The sequence below is a fragment of the Mercenaria mercenaria genome, chromosome 13, assembly GCF_021730395.1.
Source record: "Mercenaria mercenaria strain notata chromosome 13, MADL_Memer_1, whole genome shotgun sequence".
NCBI classification, from domain to species: domain Eukaryota; kingdom Metazoa; phylum Mollusca; class Bivalvia; order Venerida; family Veneridae; genus Mercenaria; species Mercenaria mercenaria.
In genome coordinates, this window is record NC_069373.1 from 14,585,657 (window position 1) to 14,610,558 (window position 24,902).

General features: G+C 36.1%; 1 protein-coding gene across 4 annotated transcripts in view; it reads left to right on the top strand.

Annotated features, from left to right (window-relative positions):
• Nucleotides 1-20,705, top strand: part of LOC123529723 (uncharacterized) — an 84,341-nt gene extending 63,636 nt beyond the window's left edge. For all 4 annotated transcript variants that reach the window (XM_045310225.2, XM_053521233.1, XM_053521235.1 and 1 more), the window contains 14 exons: nucleotides 949-1,148; nucleotides 1,758-1,926; nucleotides 4,151-4,301; nucleotides 4,832-4,972; nucleotides 5,436-5,678; nucleotides 6,038-6,137; nucleotides 7,511-7,768; nucleotides 8,254-8,402; nucleotides 9,656-9,826; nucleotides 10,362-10,457; nucleotides 12,949-13,137; nucleotides 14,784-14,841; nucleotides 17,475-17,653; nucleotides 17,926-20,705. In XM_045310225.2, the coding sequence (XP_045166160.2) occupies nucleotides 949-1,148; nucleotides 1,758-1,926; nucleotides 4,151-4,301; nucleotides 4,832-4,972; nucleotides 5,436-5,678; nucleotides 6,038-6,137; nucleotides 7,511-7,768; nucleotides 8,254-8,402; nucleotides 9,656-9,826; nucleotides 10,362-10,457; nucleotides 12,949-13,137; nucleotides 14,784-14,841; nucleotides 17,475-17,653; nucleotides 17,926-18,054 (2,233 nt within the window). In that variant the 3' untranslated portion in view covers nucleotides 18,055-20,705. The remainder of the gene's footprint in view (nucleotides 1-948; nucleotides 1,149-1,757; nucleotides 1,927-4,150; nucleotides 4,302-4,831; nucleotides 4,973-5,435; nucleotides 5,679-6,037; nucleotides 6,138-7,510; nucleotides 7,769-8,253; nucleotides 8,403-9,655; nucleotides 9,827-10,361; nucleotides 10,458-12,948; nucleotides 13,138-14,783; nucleotides 14,842-17,474; nucleotides 17,654-17,925) is intronic.
• The last annotated feature ends 4,197 nt before the right edge of the window (nucleotides 20,706-24,902 follow it).

Below are 24,902 nucleotides of genomic sequence, written 5' to 3' on the forward strand. Positions count from 1 at the left end.
GGACAGCTCTTGTTTTATGTTTACGGTTGCATCAAGCTGTAACCTTACTTATACCTGGATCTGGCATATGGAAATGTACACATCATGCTATGAATGAATAGCAACACATCACTTACAACCTTACTGTCTTTATAAAGATTAAATACTAAAACAAAATATGGACACATGGAATAATTTCAAATAATGTCATAAATTTGTCATGGGCAAATACAGTCAAACCTGTGAACAAAGACCACTCTTTGGAACAAGCAAAAGTGGTCTTTGTTCACAGGTGGTCTTTATTCGGGGGGAAGGGTCACTTCTCAGTTAGCCATTATCATGCTGATAAAAAGTATTTTTACAGCTTCTTGCTTTCTTTATGTTCTATGTATTAATTCGGCCGGTGCAAACTTGCAAATTTTCAATCAAGCAGTAATTATTATGTTTGCTATAAGGTGAAAGTCGTGAAAATTCGGTGGATTTCAAATATTTTCATACTGGAACAGTCCAGCTTGGTCATTATTGGGGGGCAAATATGACCCTTGGGAATGAATAAGGCTGGTCGCGGCCGCCAGGTGGCCGCTATTCACGGCCCTAAAATTTATGAGCATTTTTCTATGGGGGGACCAGAGACCGGTCATTGTCAACAGGTGGTCACTATTCATGGGTGGTCGCTAGCACAAGTTTGACTGTACCAAAAAACAAACAGATGAATAAATAAGCATGTGGAAATATACAGTTTATGTTACCGTATTGTAGAAATTATGTTAAAGTCTCATTAATATCTAATGTAAAAAGGGGGGTTAATGGCATGTGAGTTTGAGACTCTCACTGTTAAAACAGGTTTAGACAGTCATGTTAAAATGCCTTATAATAATGACAAAAGCAGCAGTTTTATTCAAGAATATGTAATTCTAGAAAGGTCAACTAGAAGTGGATTGTTTTTTACTGTTAATGTTTATACGTCAGGCATGTTGCAAATGGAGAGATCCTTGGGGTGACATTGTTAATGGAGGATGTACTACAGACTGGGTTCCAGGATATATCACTGCTCACAGATCATGTGAATGGAGAGGGGGACAAAACCAAGGAACGAAAACCTAGATCTGCTAGCATGAAATCTTCTGAGAAACGTGCATCAGCCACACTCTCAAGCACATCAAAACTGCGTTAGTCTTGAATATTATACTTTTGTATAAAATCTTTTTAGATAACACCTACATTTTAGAAATAGTTCATATTTTAGTCTTTATTATAAATATTTATTTGTCAGACATTCAAAGTGTGTCTCCTATATTGATTATGTCAGTTTTGTCTATCTGTCCAACCTACCTGTCTGACTTGTGCCTAGAGTGTTTCTGAATCCCTAAGTCTATAGATCTGAGCCACACTGTGTCATTTATATGCTCTAGTAGTCTGCATGTGATTCCTTGAAAACTAACAGCATATAACAATTTTGAACATTGTGACATATGGCTTAAAATCATAATTGAGCCGCGCCATGAGAAAACCAACATAGTGGGTTTGCAACCAGCATGGATCCAGACCAGCCTCAGCGCATCCGCGCAGTCTGGTCAGGATCCATGCTGTTCGCTTTCAAAGCCTATAGTAATTAGAGAAACTGTTAGCGAACAGCATGGATCCTGACCAGACTGCGCGGATGCGCAGGCTGGTCTGGATCCATGCTGGTCGCAAAGCCACTATGTTGGTTTTCTCATGGCACGGCTCATATGCTAAAACACATCAGCTGTTATAAATACATTTTTGTTTTGTTTCAGCAATTCAAAATGTGAGTCTGTCAAGAACCCAGGAACCAATCAAAGCTTACAAATTGCTGAAGTTTTTCTTGTTGCTATGGAAATGTCTAGAATATTTGAAATATGACTGGGGCAAGAGGAAATTGGGCATAGAGAGTATTGAGTCTATGTCGATGTACAAGGACTTTTGGTGAGTTTTCTTTACATTTGTAGAATATATAAAAACTATATACATGTGTTTCCGCTTTTGCAGCCTTAAACCTACATCAACTATTGTGTAACAGTTTCTAATGACCTCACATAGTTATGATGTCACATAAATACAGAGCTTTCCAGAGGTTACAGTTCTCAACTAGTTTCTGCTATTGTTTACAAACCTCATGTCATCATATGAGATACATGCATTTTACTGGATATTACCCATGAAAATTGTGTATTAAGATGCAAAGTTCTAATGTCTGTTTTTCGACAGCTACATGTATCTTTAATAGCTGACGGGTATTGTCGTAACTTTAAAAGTATGCATTATAGTAGGATCAGTTAACCCATATCATGCTGGATACAATTGATTCTGCCTTTGCGACCAGTGTAGATCATGATCAGCCTGCACATCTGTGCAGTCTGATCTGTGCAGTCTGATCATGATCTGCACTGTTCACTATTCAGCCAGTATCTTTTTGGTAAGCACCCCTTTTAACAGTTAACAGTAACAGTTAATGGTACTGTCCAAATTGGAAGATGGACAAGTTTATTATAGAAATTTAGCAGGGTAAGGGTTAAAACAGTATGAAAGAAGGAGAAAAGAAAGACTGATGTAAATTTCAATTTGGGTATGAAAAAGGTGGTTGTGCTTAAGGTAGAGGCTGAACTGTAGAGGCAGGTGTCCACACCCTTCAAACATGCACGTATATTTCGTAATCTAATTTAAACTACTAAAATAGTCTTTGCATTTTACTGAGTTTAAATGATTGGAGAAGGTATAATTTTAACTTGACAATATTCAGAAATTGTGAAATAACTAAAAGCAAATAGTGACATTGTAAGCTGCTTTAATTTCTGTTAGGACCATTCTCATTTGTCCTTTTTTGTGAGCATTGTCTTTATTAACAACAAAGATGTTGCTTAGAACTTCTTGTAAATATTTAGTCATATACCGGTAAGTTTCCAATTTTTACCTTTACCCTACTAAATTTCTAAAATGAACTGGTCCATCGTTCAGTTTGGGCAATACCATTTATTATTGTACCCCCCGACAACAAAGTTGTAAGGGGGGGTATACTGGTTTCAGGTTGTCTGTCTGTCCGTCGGTCTGTCTGTCCGTAGACACAATCTTGTGCGCTCCATCTCTCCTCATCCCCTTGACACAATTTAATGAAACTTCACACAAGTGATCAGTAACAACAGTAGTTGTGCATGGGGCATGTTAGGTTCTTTCAGAAAAAAAAATTGCAGAGTTACGGGACTTTGTTTTTTTTGTTACTATACTATATACATAGACACAATCTTGTGCGCTCCATCTCTCCTCATCCCCTTGACATAATTTTATGAAACTTCACACAAGTGATCAGTAACAACAGTAGTTTGCATGGGGCATGTTAAGTTCTTTCAGAAAAAAAAATTGCAGAGTTACGGGACTTTGTTTTTTGTTACTATACATAGACACAATCTTGTGCGCTCCATCTCTCCTCATCCCCTTGACACAATTTAATGAAACTTCACACAAGTGATCAGTAACAACAGTAGTTGTGCATGGGACATGTAAGGTTCTTTCAGAAAAAAATTTGCAGAGTTACGGGACTTTGTTTTTGTTACTATACTATATACATAGACACAATCTTGTGCGCACCATCTCTTCTTATCCCCTGGACACAATTTAATGAAACTTCACACAAGTGATCAGTAACAACAGTAGTTGTGGACAGGGCATGTTAGGTTCTTTCAACAACAAAAATTGCAGAGTTACGGGACTTTGTTTCTTGTTAAAATACTACGTACATACAGTCTGCATATGCAATCTTGTGCGCGCCTAATCTTCCGAACCCTTGCACATAATTTAATGAAACTTCACACAAGTGATCAGTACCAACCCTAGTTATGCATGGTGCATGTTACGTTCTTTTAGATAAATATTCTGCATAGTTATGGGACTTTGTTTTTTGTTACTATACTGTATACATACAATCTGTATACATACAGTCCTCATAATTATGCAATCTTGTGTGTGTCAAATTGCAGTGTACTGTGTCAGTGCATGATGGGGGTACATTCATCACCTTTAGTGATAGCTCTAGTTTAAAGGGTGTTCAGTGAAAATTTACTGAATGAATAGTGAACAGTGCAGACCATGATCAGCCTGCATGGATGCGCTGGTCACAAAGGCAGAAAGGTTAAATGAACTTATCTGTCTGTTACAGTAAAGCGTACAAAACTGAAGTATTACTGCCAGTGTTACAGAGTGTTGCTAGGCGGCTGGGTCAAGGTGAAATGTATGAGGGCATTGCCTTGGATACTGACCCTCTTGTCATGCCTCGGGGAGCATCAGAGATTGAAGTCAGAGCTAAACAGGTCTGTTAATTTCTCGTTATAATCTTCACATTGAAAGATATTTTGTTTGAAATGAAAAAAGCATTGAAGATATAATTATTAGTTATCAATTTGATGTGTTTTTTGAACTATAAAAGATATGATTTTGTTATATTTAAATAAGATCATTGAAGTAATTGTTTTAGATTATACAGGTTGAATTGTCCATTTTATCATCTTTCCATGTCAAAACAGTATTTCAAGCAATGAAATATGATTGAAACATGCAACAACAAATATTGTTTTCATAGAAGCAATTGTGACTGTGATGTTTCTCTTTTTCCCCACAGCCACAATCCCCTAGATATTCTCAAAATGTTTCACAAATAAACAGGTAAAATGTAAGATCAGTTTTTGGGGGAGGAGATATTTATCATAGAAATGTTGTTAATCTAATACATGAGAGTGTTATTTTGAAGTCAGAAGGTGTTTTCATCTTGTAAACTCAGGGGTGCCCCTGCAGTTTCTATATAACTTTTACTTGATAATTCATATTACATTTATCATTACAGCTTGTGAAACTGTTTGAGAATTTGGAATGCCACATGATCATGGAACTGAGAAAGAAGATGGCAAGAGAGTTGACCCTGGTGTTAGCAGAGAGGGGTAGGATAGAGGAAACAGCATTACCAACAGATCTCTGGAAGAGACCTGTAAGTTACCAATTTTATGTCTTATTGCTGACATATTTATGTCTCTTCAGAAACAAACAGGATTTAATGATTTCACAAAGGACCTGCATTGTTTTCCATTCTGTTACATTTCACACTGACTTGTATAGGAAGTTCATTCGATAAGCAGTTTCACTTTCTCCTTCATAGGCAAATGCTTGATTTTTACTATAGTCTTTATCAAAGCATTATTTCACTTATCTGGTAAAATAGAGCAAAGAACTTATGTTGATCTCTTGCCTTTTGTCAAACAATTTTTCTAAGGAAAACTGTTTCATGCATTTGTATTACATACCATTTGCCCGCATAGAATTTGATGTCTATATCTCTCATTATAGAATATCCAGAAACCTTTATTGGCCATCAGCTGTTGAGTAACTGAAATGGATCGTAATAGTGTTTGAACTTAGATATCCATGTAAGCAAGTAAAACTTTATCTGACAGGTGATGAAGGAGAGCTTCACTATTGCCAAGCCACATGTAACTGAAGCATTCTATGAGAAGTTGATGTCTCAGTGTGAGGAGAAGGATGATCAGGTTGTCTTCTCGAGGAAACACCTCAACTCGTGCGTGGCTGATCTTACACGTGCAGTGATGGGCAGAGAGAAGAGTAACTTTGAGAGTTACACTATGTACTATGAAAACCTTCTGAGAGCCTTACATCAGAACATCTATCAGAAAGAACAGGTCATTATAGTGCATTTAATGGTGGTTAAAATCTACTCACATACTGCATTTTAGCCAATTTAATTATTATAGAGTTTGATATATTTGTTGTTTTAGATACCTTGCAATTGTTGAATATAAGATAAGACCCTTGGCATTTGCTTAAGTTAATTTTTTTTTAAAGATTAGAGGAGTTTTGCAAGATCTTCCAGTCATAAGAAGAATTAGAATATGTCTTTTGATTTTAATGATGGTAAACTTGAAGGAAGTTGATTGCTTACAAAATGTGTTACTTTTCACAGGTTTAAAAAATAGAATTGTGAATTTCAGTTATTTTATGGGATTTACCTTATGATTTTTTTTCCATTTCTTTCATTTAGGAGGTAAAGCAAATGAAAGAGCAAATAAAAACTAGCCAGCAGAATGTGATGGTTGAAGTTCAGTGTCAGTTGGCAAACCAAGGTCACGACCTTATCATGGGTGAGTTTATATCTTCAATTCTTCATTAGGCTGTGACATGTCATTCTGACCTACAACAAAACTTGACAGTTTCTTTGGTAATAGTTTCTTTGTAAAAAGAAGATATTTGTGGTTTTAGTGAGATTTTATAGCAGAAACGCAAACACACTTTGTGAAAAGTCTGTAAGAAAACAGATATTTGAAGTCATTCGAAGAAAAAGTAGAGCTATTGTACTCGCCCCGGCGTTGGCGTTGGTTAAAGTTTTTGATAAAGTCAAATATCTCTGTTACTATCAAAGCTATTGACTTGAAACTTAAAATAGTTATTTACTATCAAAGTCTATGTCAGGAGAAACAATCCCCATAACTCTGTTTGAATTTTGACAGAATTATGCCCCTTTTTAACTTAGAATTTTTGGTTAAAGTTTTTGATAAAGTCAAATATCTCTGTTACTATCAAAGCTATTGACTTGAAACTTAAAATAGTTATTTACTATTAAAGTCTACACCAGGAGAAAAAATCCCCATAACTCTGGTTTGAATTTTGACAGAATTATGCCCCTTTTTAACTTACAATTTTTTGTTAAAATTTTTGATGAAGTCAAATATCTCTGTTACTATTAAAGCTTTTGACTTGAAACTCAAACTAGTTATTTACTAACAAAATCTACACCAGGAGACACAATTCCCATAACTCTGATTTGAATTTTGACAGAATTATGCCCCTTTTTATCTTAGAATTTTTGGTAAAGTTTTTGATAAATTCTAATATCTCTGTTACTATCAAAGCTTTTAACTTGAAACTTAAAATACTTATTTACCATCAAAGTCTACACCAGGAGAAATAATCCCCATAACTCTGATTTGAATTTTGACAGAATTATGTCCCTTTTTAACTTAGATTTTTTTGTTAATTTTTTTTATAAAGTCAAATATCTCTGTTACTATTAAAGCTTTTGACTTGAAACTCAAAATAGTTATTTACTATCAAAGTCTGCACTAGGAGACACAATTCCCATAACTCTGATTTGAATTTTGACAGGGTTATGTCCCTTTTTAACTTGGATTATTTTTTACTGGCAAAGCTCTAATTCAGAGTCAAGCACTGAGAAAAGTCGAGCGCGCTGTCTTACTGACAGCTCTTGTTTTGCTATTAAAATTAGTTGTCAGGATGTGTTAATGAGACTGATGTCCCTTCAAGTTATCTGCCTTCAAGGTGCCAATGTAGAATTTGGCTGTAATGTCTAGTAGAATAATTTATGAATTTAAAATAAGAATTTATTTGAACTTTTTCTATCTTTATTAACTCTACATTTTCTTATTTTTCTTGTAGTTGTTTCTGTTTTTTAAATAGAATTCTTACTGGACATTAATATTTGTTTTGTTCAAAACAGAAATCACTGCCCTACGTGCCAAGGTAGCAGAAATGCGGGAAATGAGTTTCAAACAGCAGACAGAGATTCGAGAACGTGTGCGACAGGAGTATGATGAACTGATACAGAACCTGTTCAACTCTACATTCTCTTTGAAAAACAAGTTTGATGAGTTCAGAAATGAGCTTCACGATGATGTGTTTGAAAAAATCGGAGAGTCTAGAAGAGAAGCATTTAAAAATATGAGCACAGTTAGAGAGAAGTTTGGAAGTACCCAGGGTAAGTTATAAGCACAGTTAAGAGAGAAATTTGAAATACTATTGCAAGTTATAAACACAAGTTGAAGGCAGAAATTTGAAATACTCATTGCAAGTTTATAACACAGAAGGAGAAATTTGAAAGACTAGATTAAGTTATAGCACAGTAAGGAGAAATTTTAAAATACAGGTTGCAAGTTATAAGCACAGGTGTGGAGAAATTTTGAAATACTGGTTGCAAGTTATAAGCACAGGAAGGGAGAAATTTTGAAATACTGGTTGCAAGTTATAAGCACAGTTAAGGGAGAAATTTTGAAATACTGGTTGCAAGTTATAAGCACAGGAAGGGAAGAGAGATGTTGGAAATTCTCAGGGTAGGTTATGAGCAAAGAAGGAAGTTTGGAAGTACTGAGGGTAAGTTATTTATTTTTGAATGGTTTATCCTATTCATTATAAGTAATTTTGATGTTTATTCTTTTTTGATGTTGAATCCTACTATTATTTCAGAAGAATCAGCAGCTGATCGCACTCTGGCAAAATCTGAGACATTACGGGAACTGAAGCACGAGAATCACGTGCTGAATACTCTCATACTGAAAATGAAAGCCATGAAGACCTGGAGACAGAATCATGATAGTGTCAACTTTGTAAAGAGTGTAAGTTTTAACCCTTACCCTTCTAAATTTCTATAAAATTAACTTGTCCATCTTTCAGTTTGGATAGTACCATTAACTGTTAAAAGGGGTGCTTACCAAATGGTACTGACTGATTTGGTGTTTTGTGTCTGGTCCATAACTCTGGCATTTATCAAGAGATTTGAAAATAATTTGACACAAAAGTTAACCATACTGAGAAGGTTTGGTAAAACTTGTACTTGGCACTGAAACCAACAGAATAAACAGAATGTAGTTGTTTAAATATTTGAAAACAAATAGGTTATTCAAAGCCAGGTTTATTATGCTTTTTATACGCTTTATACCACATCAAGACAACATGCAGAGTGCATGTTTCGGTTGGCTCACTTCAAGGTCAAGGTCACATATAGGGGTAAAAGCAATTTCGTGTCTGCTCTGTAACTCTTGAACCCCTTGAAGGATTTCGAAGAAACTTGACATAAATGTTCACCACATCAAGAAAACATGCATAGTGCATGTTTTGGATGGCTCGCTTCTAGGTCTAGGTCACACTTGGGGGTTAACCCAGCAGGCACAACAACGTTGAAACAACGTCAGACATCAGCGTTGAAATTAAGTTGGATTTGAAAGGTGAAATGACGTTGAAATTTCAACGTTGAAACGTCAGGACTTCAACCATATTTCAATGTTGAAACATGGTTGAAATGTGGTCGAAATCCTGATGGTTTTTCAAATTTGAAATATGACGTCTCTTAAAAGACATTTTTGTAGTGCATTATAATGATGTCTCTATGACAAGAAAAAATCAGACATTGATATCCATTTGAAATGTGAATTCCAACCTTAATCCAGCGGATAAAGAACTGGTATTTTAGGCATTGATTTTTTCCTTAACTAGCTCTTGTAATCAGCATGTATATTTCCTGATCTTTATTTTATAGATGTGTGATTGTATTTTATTTAATTAAAGGTCATATGACTTTTTTTCGTGTACGCTTTGTCACTCTTGAACTGATTGAAGGATTTTAAAAAGACTTGGCACAAATGTTAACCACATCGAGATGATGTGCAGAGCGCATGTTTCATATGGCTCACTTCAAGGTCACACTTAGGGGTCATACCTTTTGGCGTATATATTGCTCTGCATTGCAGTGCTCTTGTTTGAATAATATATTATCTAAATTCTATAAGTAAGCAGTAATATTTATCACATGTGGATGTGGCATGCATCTGAAATGATTGAAGTTGATTTTGTGTATGTTTTGTTGTTACAGATTCGGGAGCTGAAGAATGAGTCTGAGAACAACAAGAAGATATGTGAGGGGATGAGAATGGAGGCGGAGGAACAGATTATCTTGTTACGACAGCAGATTGTTGCACTGAGGAAAGCCCTCACTGATGCTCAGAAAGAGGCTAATGATGTTAAGAAACACCTTGATAAAGAAGTTAGTAAAATAGGAAATTGTTAATTTGAAAAGGCGTTATTCATACAGATACAGTAGAGTTATGTAATTATAAGTCTTCCTAGATAATAAATATTAAGCACTGAATGGCTGCATATGTTTTGATGAAAGATTTTCTGCACTTTAGAGATTCAATTGAATCCTTTTTTTTTAATTTGAGTTTGGGAAATAAAAATAGATGGTCTCACACATAAATATTTGCTTGACTAATTTGAAAAATTTGGAGCTCAAGCAGTTTTTCCTTCTGGAAGTCTATGAGAAAAGTCATTGATTTTTGTTTTATGTGTCAGGTGCAAGCTTTATTCTACATTTTCCAAATAAGTGCTAAAAACCATTACTTCAGGTCTATCAGATGTGCAGAACTACCTTAACTAAATTGCATACTAAGTAATTCCTTGAGTTAGTATAGGTTTGAAATCCAAGAGTCTATCGGGAAAAATTAAAAAAAGTTATGATAACAGGTTAAACTTTCTGTGTAAAGTACATTCTATGGTAACCATGTAGTTGTATATTTTAGCTGAAGGAGAAACTGGAAAAGACGCATGAAGCGATGCAGAAAGCCAGGAGTCAAAGACAGTTAGAACAGGCTAAACAGGCCAATATAGAAAAGCTGGTAAACCTTTATCATTTTAATATTATGCATTCTCTTTCCTGAGAAATTTATATTAAGATTTCTCAGAACCATTTTGTTAGCTCATCTGATTTTTTTTTAAAAAGAAGATGAGATATTGTCATCACTTGATTGGTGTCGACATTTTGGACTTAAAAATATCAGATTTCTTGGTTAAGTTTTGCATTTAGGTAAACTTTTCTCCTTTACGGTCAAAGCTATTGCTTTAAAACTTGGAGCATTAAAAGCTGACTCTGCACAGCAAGCACTGTAACTCTACATTGCTTTTTGCAAGAATTATGGCCCCTTTTGGACTTCAGATTACTTGGTTAAGTTTTGTGTTTAGGTCAGCTTTTCTCCTAAACTATCAAAGCTATTGCTTTAAAACTTGCAACAGTTGTTCACCATTAACAGCCGACTCTGTACAGCAAGAAACATTAGTCCATCCTGCTTTTTTGCAAGAAATATGGCCCCTTTTGGATTTAGAAAATATCATAAAAATACATGGGTAGGACAATATTTCTATTATACAGAGACAAAAAAATCAGATGAGCATCTGCACCCACAAGGTGGTGCTCTTGTTTTAAATTGAACCAAAAATATTTAAGCAATGTTTCTTTTGGATGAATATATACATATAAATACATATTGGTATTTGATAAATATTGAGAGCTTTTCTACCTGCCTAAGGCTGGTGGCATCATACATTTGAGTTTTGTATGCTATATCATATCTCAGTAACCATTGCATGTACTGGATTGAAACTCCACACAAGTCTTCCTTGTCATGAAACCTACCAAATTAAGCAGGTTAGATAATTATGTCTCCCATCGCTCAGTGGTGTGGGAGACATATTGATTTACTCCTGTCTGTGTGTGTGTCTGTTGATGTGTCTGTCACAAATATTGTCCGCACTCTATCTCGAACATTTCTCATCCGATCTTTACCAGACTTGAACAAAATGTGTTTGCCAATAAGTCCTCAGCCAAGTTCGATAACTAGCCAACTTTTCTCAAAAGCAGTTTTAATTTTTTAGCTCACCTGAGTTATTGTGATCGCTCGATGTCCGGCATCTGTCTGTCTGTCTGTCTGTCATCTGTCAGTCAACATTTAGCTTGTGTATGCGATAGAGGCTGTATTTTTCCATTGATCTTCATGAAATTTGGTCAGAATGATTGCCTTGATGAAATCTAGGCCAAGTTCATATATGGGTCATCGAGGGTCAAAAACTAGGTCACTAGGTCAAATCAAAGAAAAACATTGTGTATGTGATAGAGGTTGTATTTTTCAATTGATCTTCATGAAATTCGGTCAGAATGATTGCCTTGATGAAATCTAGTTCAATTTTGAATATGGGCCATCTGGGGTCAAAAACTAGGTCACTAGATCAAATCAAAGAAAAACCTTGTGTATGCAATAGAGGCTGTATTTTTCAATTGATCTTCGTGAAATTTGGTCAGAATGATTGCCTTGATGAAATCTAGTTCAATTTTGAATATGGGTCATCTGGGGTCAAAAACTAGGTCACTAGATCAAATCAAAGAAAAACCTTGTGTATGCAATAGAGGCTGTATTTTTCAATTGATCTTCATGAAATTTGGTCAGAATGATTGCCTTGATGGAATCTAGGTCCAGTTCGAATATGGGTCATCTGGGGTCAAAAACTAGGTCACTAGATCAAATCAAAGAAAAGAATTGTGTGTGCAATAGAAGCTGTATTTATCAGTTGATCTTCATAAAATTTGGTCAGAATGATTGCCTTGATCTAATCTAGGTCGAGTTCGAATATGGGTCATCTGGGATCATAAAGTAGGTCACTAGGTCAAATCAAAGAAAAACCTTGTGTATGCAAGAGGCTTTATTTTTCAATTGATCTTCATGAAATTTGGTCAGAATGATTGCCTTGATGAAATCTAGGTCAAGTTAGAATATGGGTCATCTGGGGTCAAAAAACTAGGTCACTAGATCATAGCAAAGAAAATACTTGTTTAAAACTCAAGAGACCACATTTTTTGGTCCAATCTTAATAAAAATTGGCCAGGATATTTGTTTCCTTGAAATCACTAGGTCAAACATGTTTACATTGTTATGGTGTGTTTCTCAGGTGAGCGACCTAGGGCCATCTTGGCCCTCTTGTTTATTGAATTTAATGTAAATTATGGCCCTTTTTTACCTAGAAAATTACAGTTAATGTTTTGCATGCCACTACCTGTCAAAATGTATCTCAGTAACAGGTACATGACTGTATCAATTAGAAAATTCACCAAATGCTTCTCTGTCATCAGATCTACTTATATAACTAAATTAAATAAATCAAAAATTGAATTGGTTCCAAGCCACAGAAGAAAGTAACACTTCCGATGAATTACATTTAGTCTATGTGTGAAGTGACAAGATTTGGAATGATTTTACTTACATATTAGTAACTTACTAACAGCTACAATGGTTATCTTATTGGCAGTAAGTTAGAGATATGTTTTTGTGTATTTTCCAGCTTGAAGAGTTACAGGACAAGGAGAACCAGTTACAGTACCTGTCCGAGGAGAAAGATCGCAACTTGAAGCAGCACAGCGCTTATCATGATAAAATAAAGAAAGATATTGAAATGACTCGCAAACAGTTGTTGCATGAACGCAACATGAAACTTGATGCATTCCAGAGAGTAGACAGTCTGCAAGCTGCGGTAAGTAATGACTAAATGTAAGGGAGATAAATTGTTGATTTTAGATTTATGGTTCTAGTATACTGAAGTATACTTATTGAATAGCCCTCTAGTCAGTAGTCAGAGATCCAAAGGACATACGGCTATTAAATAGTTTTATCTAGTGTTTTACAACATGATATTAGAAATCCCTTTTCCAAGTTTTATTTTTGATTTTTATATGCCCATCTCTGAAAGAGCGGGGCGTATTATGTGAACACCTGCGTCGGGCGGGCGGTCGGCATCCAAAAGCATGTCCACTCTCTAAGTCAAACAGTTTTCATCTGATCTTCACTAAACTTGGCGACAATGTTTGTGGGCATAATATCTCGGCCAAGTTCAATAACACGCAAAATCGCCCTAGGCACTCTTGGATTATGGCCCTTGAATTACTTGAAAAACTGCGAATTTAGCCTTGTCTGCTCTCTTAAGGTAGTTCTGCACTTTTGATAAACCGGAAGTGATGGCGGAACGTCATTTATCCGGAAAACGTAGAATAATGCCTGGATCTGGCGTACGGAAACGTAAATCAGTTTGTGAATTAAGGACAGCCTGTGAGTAAATGTATTAAAATGTCACTGTTACTATCTTTCTAAAGTTAAAATATGATATTAAAACATCTTACACGCTAAATAATTCAAAATAATGTCTTAAAATTAGCTTGAAATATGTGGTTCCCTTTAATCATAGCCAAATATCTCAAAAATAAGCACACGGATCTATACATTTTATTTAACCATATTATAGGCCATATGTTAATTTACGACTGTGAGAAGTTTCATAAAAATCTACATTGTAGAAAACTTTCTATTCGCGAATATGTTATGAAAACTGCGTTTTTCCCGTAGACTCCCATTATGAAAAAACGCGTGAGGTCGAAATTTTTCAAATCAATCTAGCAAAAAATCAAGCACACGACCCTATCTTTTTTATTTGCTGTATTTTCTTAGTATATTTCGAAGTTTTGAAAAATCAGAGTTTAATCAAATTCTACATTGTAGAAAAAAATCCGATCCTAACGTGCAGAACTACCTTAAGTCAAACAAACTTGCAGATAATGTTTCTGGGCTTAATATCTCAGCCAAGTTCAATAACCAGCCAAATTGCCCCAGGCACTCTTGGATTATGGCCCTTGAATTACTCGAAATCTGCGAATTTAGCCTTGTCCGCTCTCTAAGTCAAACAGTTTTCATCCGATCTTCACCAAACTTGCTGACAATATTTATGGGCAAAATATCTTGGCCAAGTTCGATAACCAGCCAAATCGCCCCAGGCACTCTTGGATTATGGCCCTTGAATTAGGCCATATTTGATGATGGGTGTATTTTGTGACTGTCTGCCACTCTTGTTTGACTTATTAACCCAGTAAACATGTGGCAAATAAAGAATGGTCTTACAGGACATACAATGTATGGGTGATTTAGATATGGCATCACGTCATCATCTAAATTTAGCTTAGTATGGTACCAGTTGAGGTTTAGAAGCGCCAGTGACCACTTGGAACATGCCATTGCCATTCAGTATATTGTTTATTACATAGATCTATACATAGAGCTCCTAATTCTGGTACCCCTTTTTTGGCCTCAGAAGGCAAAATGTCAGTACATCATTATGACTTTTCGTTACAGGTATATGATTATGAGTCATGTGTCAGTAGAACCCAGTCTGCATTTACTCCAGCAACACGTAAGTACTGATTTCTTGTAGTCTCCTCTCACCTTGCTTTAACCTTTACCCTGCTACATTTCTAAAATGGACTGGTCCATCTTTCAATTTGGGCTGTACCACTTATTTATCAAAGGGGTGTTCACTGAAAATTAACTGACTGAAAAGCAAACAGTGCAACCGGCACAGTTGTGCAGGCTGATCTTGGTCTGCACTGGTCAAAAAGGCTTAATTAATTGCCACCAGCAAATTAAAGGTTAACTAATATTAAAAATCATTTTTTCTTTAACTCAAATTTTGTGGCCTTCTTTGCCATGTAGTTAAGATTGCTGACTTCAAATCTTTTGCCCTGTATTGCTTAAGAATTAAACTTTTTTGAGATATAAAATTCCCTGTAAATAGAAGCCGTCCAGCTGGCTTCTATTTTCCTCCACCATCAAAAGCTGGAAAAAGTAGCCATATAATCTGCACTGTGTTTGTATGACTCTAGATCCAACAAAACAAAACAGTAACTACATTTTCTCAAAACCGATTGCCCTATTGGCTTATAGTGTGGAAATTCAGTTACTTGAACAGATTAGACAGTATTTGTCAAAGTAACAGTATGATTTCAAAACCAAACCTCTGTGAGAACATCTGTGATGAAGAACATGCTGAATCTGTGTAAATGGCTTCAGAAAAAGAAGGGACTATTTATTCTAAGAAGTCATGAGACAATCCATGTCTGTTTTCAACTCTAATATTTATGATTTTTTGTCTCAAGTTTTACTCTGGCAGGTATACATTTTTGTCGAGCCCGCTTGTGGTGAGCTCGATATAGTCGCCACTTCCGGTGTATGTGCGTCCATGCGTACATCCCATTTTGTCCGGACCATAACTTTGACATGCATGGACCAATCTTGTTTATTTTTGGCTTGAATGTTAACCTGAATGAGGAGGTGTGTCGTGCGCAAACCCAATGTTCCTATCTCAAAGGTCAAGGTCACAGTTCGAGGTCAAAGGTCAAATTAAAGTTTGTTTGGAGCATTTTTTCTTCATGCTTGGTGGGGTTTTGATGTAACTTGGCATGAATGTTCACCATTATAAGACGGAGTGACATGCGCAAGAACCAGGTCCCTAGGTCCAAGGTCAAGGTCACGCTTGACAGCCAGTGGGCTCGACATTCTACTTGTGGGCATACTTGTTTGAAATAGATATTAAGTTTAAACTTACTAATTACCAGTGTTTTCAGTTTTCCATTTCCATAAAGTATCAGAACAAATAAAGTTTCAACGAAGGCTGGAGTGCAATTTAGAGAAATTGTCAGTTCACTTTTTCAAACATGATTGTGTCTGTAAAATAAATAACAAGTTGTTGAAATATACTATTTGAAATGATTTGTTGCATTGTGAAAATATTTCTTTAAATTGGTTGTGTAGAAGATATTTGTTCCAGTGTAAGAGTGAAATACATCTCACCTTGTGAACGCCATAATTGAGTCACGCCATGAGAAAACCAACATTGTGGCTTTGCGACCAGCATGGATCCAGACCAGCCTGTGCATCTGCACAGTCTGGTCTGGATCCATGCTGTTTGCTAACAGTTTCTGTAATTGCAGTAGGCTTTGAAATCGAACAGCATGGATCCTGACCAGACTGCGCGGATGGGCAGGCTGGTCTGGATCCATGCTGGTCGCAAAGCCACTTTGTTGGTTTTCTCATGGCGTGTTTTTCTCATGGCGCGGATCAATTATGTAATATTTTCACAAGTGGCAAAATTGTAAGTTATGTTGTTCATAAGTAAAATATATTTCGGTCTTGCACCGAAACAAACAAATTTTCTTTTTAACCAAATTGTACTTATTTTATCTGTGTGACGTCACATGCATTGCCAAATAGTTCTATGAAGTTTCCTGATTTCTTTTACATTTTATTACGGTGGAAAGTATACACTTATGTATGTGTAGGTATTATATACATAGAAATCTTTGTTGAAGTACATTTTGCGAAAATTTTCCAGTTATTGTATCCCCCGCACAATGAAATTGAAAGACCCCCAGCACAACGAAGTTGTAAGAGGGGGTGTATACTGGTTTCAGGTTGTCTGTCCGTCTGTCTGTAGACACAGTCTTGTGCTTATCAAATCTCCTCAACCCCTTGACACAATTTAATGAAACTTCACACATGTGATCATTAGTAACCCTAGTTGTGCTTGGTACATGTTAGGTTCTTTCAGAAAAATATTCTGCAGAGTTATGGGACTTTGTTTTTTGTTGCTATACTATATACATAGAGTCTGCATATGCAATCTTGTGGGCACCTAATCGCCTGAACCCATAGACACAATTTAATGAAACTTCACACAAGTGATCAGTACCAGCCTAAGTTGTGAATTGTGGATGTTATGTTCTTTCAGAAAAAAATCTTCAGTTATTGACTTTGTGTGTGTCAAATTGCAATGTACTGTGTCAGTGCCTGCGGGGGTGGGGGGTACATTCACCACCTTCAGTGATAGCTCTAGTTTATAATTCATGTTATTTTGCAATCAAGTATAGTTCTGTACAAGTGAAAATTGTAAATGATATTTTCACAGCTTGAAACAGTTTTTTTTTTCACTGATATATTGCAGAATTTCACAGAAAAGCATTAATTAAATATATTTGACTTTTTTGTCAGCTTCAACTGGAAAGAGGTCACGAGCCCAGTCAGCTCACAAGAGTCACCCAAACAGTCGTGGTACCCCATCATCTGGTCTATTCCCACCAGCAATTATATGGCCTAACAATAGAACCCTCACACCAGATATGGGAGGCCTTAATAATGAGCCAACCAAGAAAATACAGAGACCAAAAACCGTAAGTCTTTTTATTCCTTTCTCATATGTGATCTTACTGTTTTTCTGGTAACTGCTACAAAGAAGCTACGAAAACTAATTTTGATTGTTTGGACTTTTAATTGTGGAGCCTCATTACCACGTAAACAATTAGCCTCGAGGCCCGATATTCCCATCTGCACCAACAGCCTGTGAAAGAATCACATAATCTTTTTGTAAAAAGTGATTTCTAGTTTTTTTGTTATCTGAGATTTACCTTGTGACAGTTAGATACATTTGTTGTTGTGTGTTTAGGTTGGTGGCCGGTTAAGGAGTCGTATAGCAGAGCAATTAATGAATGAGCTGGAATTTGATCATCATCAAACAGTGGAGCAGCTTGAAGTTCTTGCTATAGAAGGGGGGAAACCAAACATGAACTACTGAATTTTGAGGAGGGAAACCAGACATGAACTATTGAATTAAGAGGTGGTGGGGTATTGGAGGGAAAACCACGTTAACTATTGAATTAAGAGGGGATGGGGTGGGAGGGAAAACCATATATGAACTGCTGAGTGGAGAGAGATGGGAGGGCTTCTAAATGAAAAAAGCAGAGGAATGTACTGCAGTTCTTATTTATGAAGGGGAAAACCAAATGCAGAGTTTTTTTTTGTTTTGTTTTTTTGTTGTTTTTTTTTTAAATTGGTGCAAATAAGAATTGACATGCTGTGAGCCTCCTTCATTGTTCATTCTGTTTACAGTGTTTGTGCCAGCCTTAGATCTTCAATATAATTATTTTTATGGTGTTTTTTACCATATAGTCAATAGTCAGTAAAATAAAAACGACCAGGGAAGCTGACCTAAGTGGGACAAGTTGCATAGTTTATGCCCATTCTGTTTTTTGTTTTTTCACTTTTAAATTAGGTTCATTTTTATGTTAAGTCTGCTAAATTTTAGACATTCATAATTAATTGATAGCATTATGTTACTTTTAAAGAAACCCATCATGAATTCTTGTGATAGATAGATTATATATATCAGCATTATATGCTAATAATGTGATAAACCACATGATTGTGATACACCACAATATACTGATGTGTTACCATCAAACGATAAGTATGTGATACACAACATGACAATGTGATATGCCTCTGGATATGATATAAAACACAGCATAATGATGTGATACCACCACACAAAAATGGAATACACCGCAGGGGTGTGATAAACCATGGGATAACAATGTGATACATCACTGGATACTGATGAAGCAGATGATAACGATAAACTACAAATTAATGTGATACTCCACAGGAAAATGATAAACCACAGGATAATAATGTGATAAACCACACAATATACTGATAAACCAGTTGATAATGATATACTATAAAATAAGATGATACTCCACAGGAAAATGATAAACTACAAAAAAATAATGTGATACACCACAGGATACTGATAAACTAGATGGTAATAATGTGTTCAACCCAGGAAAGTGATAAACCATTGGATAATGATATGAAACACCTCAGGATAATGATAAACCATAGGCTAATCATGTGTACACCTCGGTATAATGATAAACAATAGGATAGTAAAGTGTACATCACAGGATAAATGATAAACCATGGGATAATAATCTACACCATAGGATAATGATAAACTTTGTGATAATAATGTGAGAAACCAGAGGGTAATGATAAACCACAGGATAATAATGTGATACACCACAAGATATTGTGATAAACCTCAGAACAGTGATAACCCTAAAAAATTGTATTTTTACTGCTTGCCTGCTTGTATGGTTTATTCTTTAATCAGCATTTAGACATATGTTTACCTTTAGTAGTTGCTTTTTATCAGGTTATTAACTGTTTGATAGTCTGAGCATCCTGTAACAACCAAGTGCTGTTGTGTAATAGTTTCTACATATACTGCTCTTAGATATAACATAAAATATTCGAGTTTTAAGGAAAATTTACAAATTTATGGAAAAGCATTTATTGGACTGTGATATCTATATACGTGTTGTTTTTATTTGTACATATTTCCCTTCCAACAAGTTCAGTTGTCTGCATTAAATGCTTATTGGTGTATTTTTAGGTTGTAAGTGTACAATATATATATATATATATATGTGAGAATCTCCCCGCACCTTTCACAATGATGTTAAAAGTGCATTTAATCAACAATATAAACCCACAGAACATCAAGTATATAGTTTCTTTTGTTATTTTAAAGTGTATTTGTGTTATTTTAGTGTAGATATTTTATGTTTATCTGATATTGGACTGGTAAATGATCTTGTTTTGTTGGTTTTTTTGTAAATTATTTATATATCTGTATCCATAGTGTGCCAATAACTTCAGAATGGAACCATATTTAATTTATCAGAAAATGATTTTCATCACTTTTTGTATCGTTTTTTTTTACCATCAAATAATTTCTGATTTATACATGTACATATACATAAACTATATCTGCTTTATGAGTAAGGACTGAACTAATGCTTAAAAATGCTGAATGGGTGTATGTGTCATTGCATACATAAGTTTATCAGTTTTGATGTGGAAATATCCCTTACACTCTGTTAAAATTAAACAGTGTCTGAAACTTACAGTGTCTAAAACTTACAGTGTCAAAAACGTACAGTGTCTAAAACTTATTATGTTTGTAGTTGTCTCAAGCAACCACATGCCTTATGCAGTCAGATTGTGTTGTTCCCTTTGCTAGCTTTTTAGTACATGTTTGTCTGCATATACTTTCAATGCTCTCCTATAAAGAGGAGGAGGCCTGAGGAAGGGTATGATTTTTAAACACCTTTATCCTGCTGGCAGCAAGTGATTTTGCTTTTGAGACCAGTGCTGACCAAGATCAGCACTGCACGTCTGTGCACATGTCCAGCATGATAAGGGTTAAGATACATGTATATTATTCCGTCCTTCACTGAAATTTTTAATGCCTGTGTTTGTTCATTGTTTTGTTTATAGAACATTTACCATGTTTATTTGACTGCTGAATTATATTGAAATAGTTTTCTGTAGAATTTTATTTCTATTTGAAAGGATATTTAATAAACAGTGCAAAAGAAAGTGTTAAATCCTTAATACACGTGGTAAATATAAGCTTGAACATGAGACAAGAGCTGCAAAGCTCTTCTGAGACAAACTTGGTATCCAGTAACAGATACTTACTTTCAGGTATAATCCATTAAATACTTAGTGCCAAGAAAGTGAGCTGCAAGTACCATTTTTAGCTCATCTGATTTTTGGAAAAAAAAAGATGAGTTATTGTCATCACTTGATTGGTGTCGGCGTCTGCGTCTGCGTCGGCGTCGCCTGGTTAAGTTTTATGTTTAGGTCAGCTTTTCTCCTAAACTATTAAAGCTATTGCTTTGAAACTTGGAACACTTGTTCACCATCATAAGCTGACCCTGTACAACAAGAAACAACTCCATCCTGCTTTTTGCAGATTTATGGCCCCTTTTAGGCTTAGAAAATATCAGATTTCTTGGTTAAGTTTTATGTTTAGGTCAACTTTTCTCCTAAACTATCAAAGCTATTGCTTTGAAACTTGCAACACTTGTTCACCATCATAAGCTGACCCTGTACATCAAGAAACATGACTCCATCTTGCTTTTTGCAAGAATTATTGCCCCTTTTGGACTTAGAAAATCAGTTTTCTTGGTTAAGTTTTATGTTTAGGTCAGCTTTTCTCCTAAACTATCAAAGCTATTACTTTAAAACTTGCAACACTTGTTCACCATCATAAGCTGACCCTGTACAGCAAGAAACATAACTCCATCCTGCTTTTTGCAAGATTTATGGCCCCTTTTGGACTTAGAAAATATCAGATTTCTTGGTTAAGTTTTATGTTTAGGTCAACTTTTTCTCTTAAACTATCAAAGCTATTGCTTTGAAACTTGCAACATTTGTTCACCATCATAAGCTGACCCTGTACATCAAGAAACAGAACTCCATCCTGCTTTTTGCAATAATTATTGCCCCTTTTGGACTTAGAAAATCAGTTTTCTTGGTTGAGTATTATGTTTAAGTCAGCTTTTCTCCTAAACTATCAAAGCTATTGCTTTAAAACTTGCAACAGTTTTTCACCACCATAAGTGGACGCTGTACATCAAGAAACATAACTCTATCCTGCTTTTTGCAAGAATGATGGCCCTTTTTAGACTTAAAAAATCATGGGTAGGACAATATTTCTATTATACAAAAAAATCAGATGAACGTCAGCACCAGCAAGGCTCTTGTTATACACCCATTTGAAAAGAGGGATGTTTTACCTTTTTACCCATTATGGGCACCTGAGCAGTGTGGCAGTTGGAAACGAGCTCATAGAACACAAAATGCCCCCTCGATGAATTTCAGTAATTGCAAAAGGAACAGAAATTACTTGGTTGCTGTGCACAAAAGTTCTACAGTTATTGGTCAAAGTGACCTTGACCTTTGACCTATTTACCTCAAAATCAATAGGGGTCATCTGCTGATCATGATAAACTTCCCAATTAATATTTCGATGTAAATGAGATGTGGAACCAAAATTTGTAGTCCTGTTTGGCGCCATATAACCTATACTGTGTTGGTGCGCTGTAAAACCCAAATAAAAAAAGTTTATTGATCCTAGGCCCAAGCATTCTCAAGTTATCGTCCAGAAACATTTTAACTGTTCCAGGTCACTGTGACCTTGACCTTTGACCCACTGACCTCAAAATCAGTAGTGGTTATCTGCTGGTCAAGCTCAACTCTATTAAGTTTTGTGATCCTATGCCCATTAAGCGTTCTCAAATTATTGTCTGGAAACAGTTTTACTGTTCTGGATCACTGTGACCTTGACCTTTGGTTTACTGACCTCAAAATCAATATTGGTAATCTGCTGGTGATGACCAACCTCCCTATCGACTTTCATGATCCTAGGCCCAAGCATGCTTGAGTTGTCATCTGGAAACCGTTTAACTGTTCTGGGTCACTGTCACCTTGACCTTTGACCTACTGATCTCGAAAGCAATAGGGGTCATCTGTTGGTTATGACCAACCTCCCTATCAACTTTCATGATTCTAGGCCAAAGCGTTCTTGAGTTATCATCCAGAAACCGTTAACTGTTCTGGGTTACTGTGACCTTTGACCTACTGCAAGGGGGCAGGGGCGGCACCAGCCGCCCCAATATTACGAGGAGCTGCGAAATGCCGAACACGTAAATTTTTGCAAAGGCTAGAAAATATGATTTTGTGGGAATAAAGACGGCGGTCTTCCCTTGCCAATATTGTCAATTTATCATGAATTAAGTGCATCGGCGACAGATGTGTACACAGAATCAAGTCATATTGCTGACACCTACCTAGATCACCTTGGTGATAGAGTATTGTACAAATTCCAAGGTCGCTGTATTTTCACGCCCCGCAGACTCGGATTATTGGCGACACATTAATTAATGAAAGTTAATTGTGTTTAATTGCTTACTGCCGAACAGATTATAGACACTTGCAATTTATGTTGTGTCTCAAATTTTACAGACAAAGGTATTTATCTTGAGTAAAACAGAAACGCAAATCAACATCTTTAGGTGTCTTTTCATAAAGTATATTAAATTAAATATTTTGACACTTAAACATATTGTTTGAAATATCAAAGAAAGTATAGTAACATACGAATATATAATTAGTGCTTATTTCAGAAAGAAAACAGTGAATTGTGTTTTACCTTTATAAATGCCATGTAATGACTAAAATGCCATAAGGACTGGATTACCCCCGTAAGTCAGAGTCTTGTGCTCGATCCCCTACTTAAACACTATTGGTTCTACCCTGGCAAGACATTGTCCGTATCTAACATAGTACCTCCATTACAGTGTTTAGTTTATACTAATTTGTTTTAGCTCGATTGTGATGAAAGCTTCTAGCTTATTATAACCACTCTAGTCTGCTTCCTGGAAACGCCAGTACTGGTCATGGTCGTGACCGCAGTGGGGCTCGTACCCATGAATTCTGGATTAAGCGGCCGACACCTTATCCACTAGATCACCGCTCCCCATTACAGTGTTTTAACACAGTAAACTGTAAATAGTGGTGAAAACTCGCAAAAAAAAAACCGAGTATGTTCAGCAGCTACTGATCAGACCAATAAGTCACCAGATTGCACCATTTACCATATACTATACAAAGTTTTCCCCCGGCCCACCCTGGACGCCGTTGAAGGGATGGGGCTACCTCCTCCCAAACCCACTCCGCCGCCGCCCCAATGCTCAAATTGTCCCTACGCCCCTGTACTGATCTCATAATCAATAGGGATCATCTGCTGGTTATGACCAACCACCCTATAAACTTTCATGATCATAGACCCAAACATTCTTGAGTTATCATCCGAAAACGGATTGGTCTACATACCGACCGACATCTGCAAAACATTATAACCCCCCTTCGAAGAGGGGGGTGGGGGGGGATAAAAATCAGTGTCCACTAAATTACTAGAGTATTTTTTATCAGAACTACACTAAACTTTCGAATTGTGTATCTCCCTAAAATCTCATTCTACTCCATCAGAGGTTCGTCGAAATCCCGAGACGAACCATGGTAGACCCCTGGTATGTGAGGATGTAAAATCTAGGCCCAGTTAGGTAACCAGCCAGTTAGGACCAGTATCTCCAGAATTATTGCCCTTGAATTGGTTAAAACTGACAGTGTCCGCTTGATAACTAAATTAAGTTTTCGTTGATGTCAACCCTACTTATTCAGAAGATGTATTGCTATAAAATCTAGGTAAGTTCGATAACCGACTAGTTCAGTCAAGTATCTCCAGAGATGGCCTGTGAATTGGTCAGTTTCTAGAACTGACAGTGTCCGCTCAATAACTAGAGTTTTTAGCTCCACTACTCTGAGAATAGAGTGCTATTCTACTCGCTCCGGCGTTGGCGTGCCCTTTCTTGGTCAAACTTTTTCGGAAACCTTTGTTTTTTCTGTAATATCTTTGTTACTATTGCCTATATCTTTCTGTAACTTCACATAAACATTGTCCAGCATACAAACAAAGTATGTGCAGGGGCTGGGTCCATTATACCCAAGGTCAAGGTCACCAAGGTGTTATACTTAGGTTATTTTTAAGATTAAAGTTTTTCGGCAACCTTTGTTTTTCTGACATATCTTTGTTACTATTGCTTATATCTTACTGTAAGTTCACATAAACATTGTCCAGCATACAAACAAAGTATGTGCAGGGGCTGGGCCCATTGTACCCAAGGTCAAGGTCACCGAGTTGTTATACTTGGAATTATTTTCATGTTA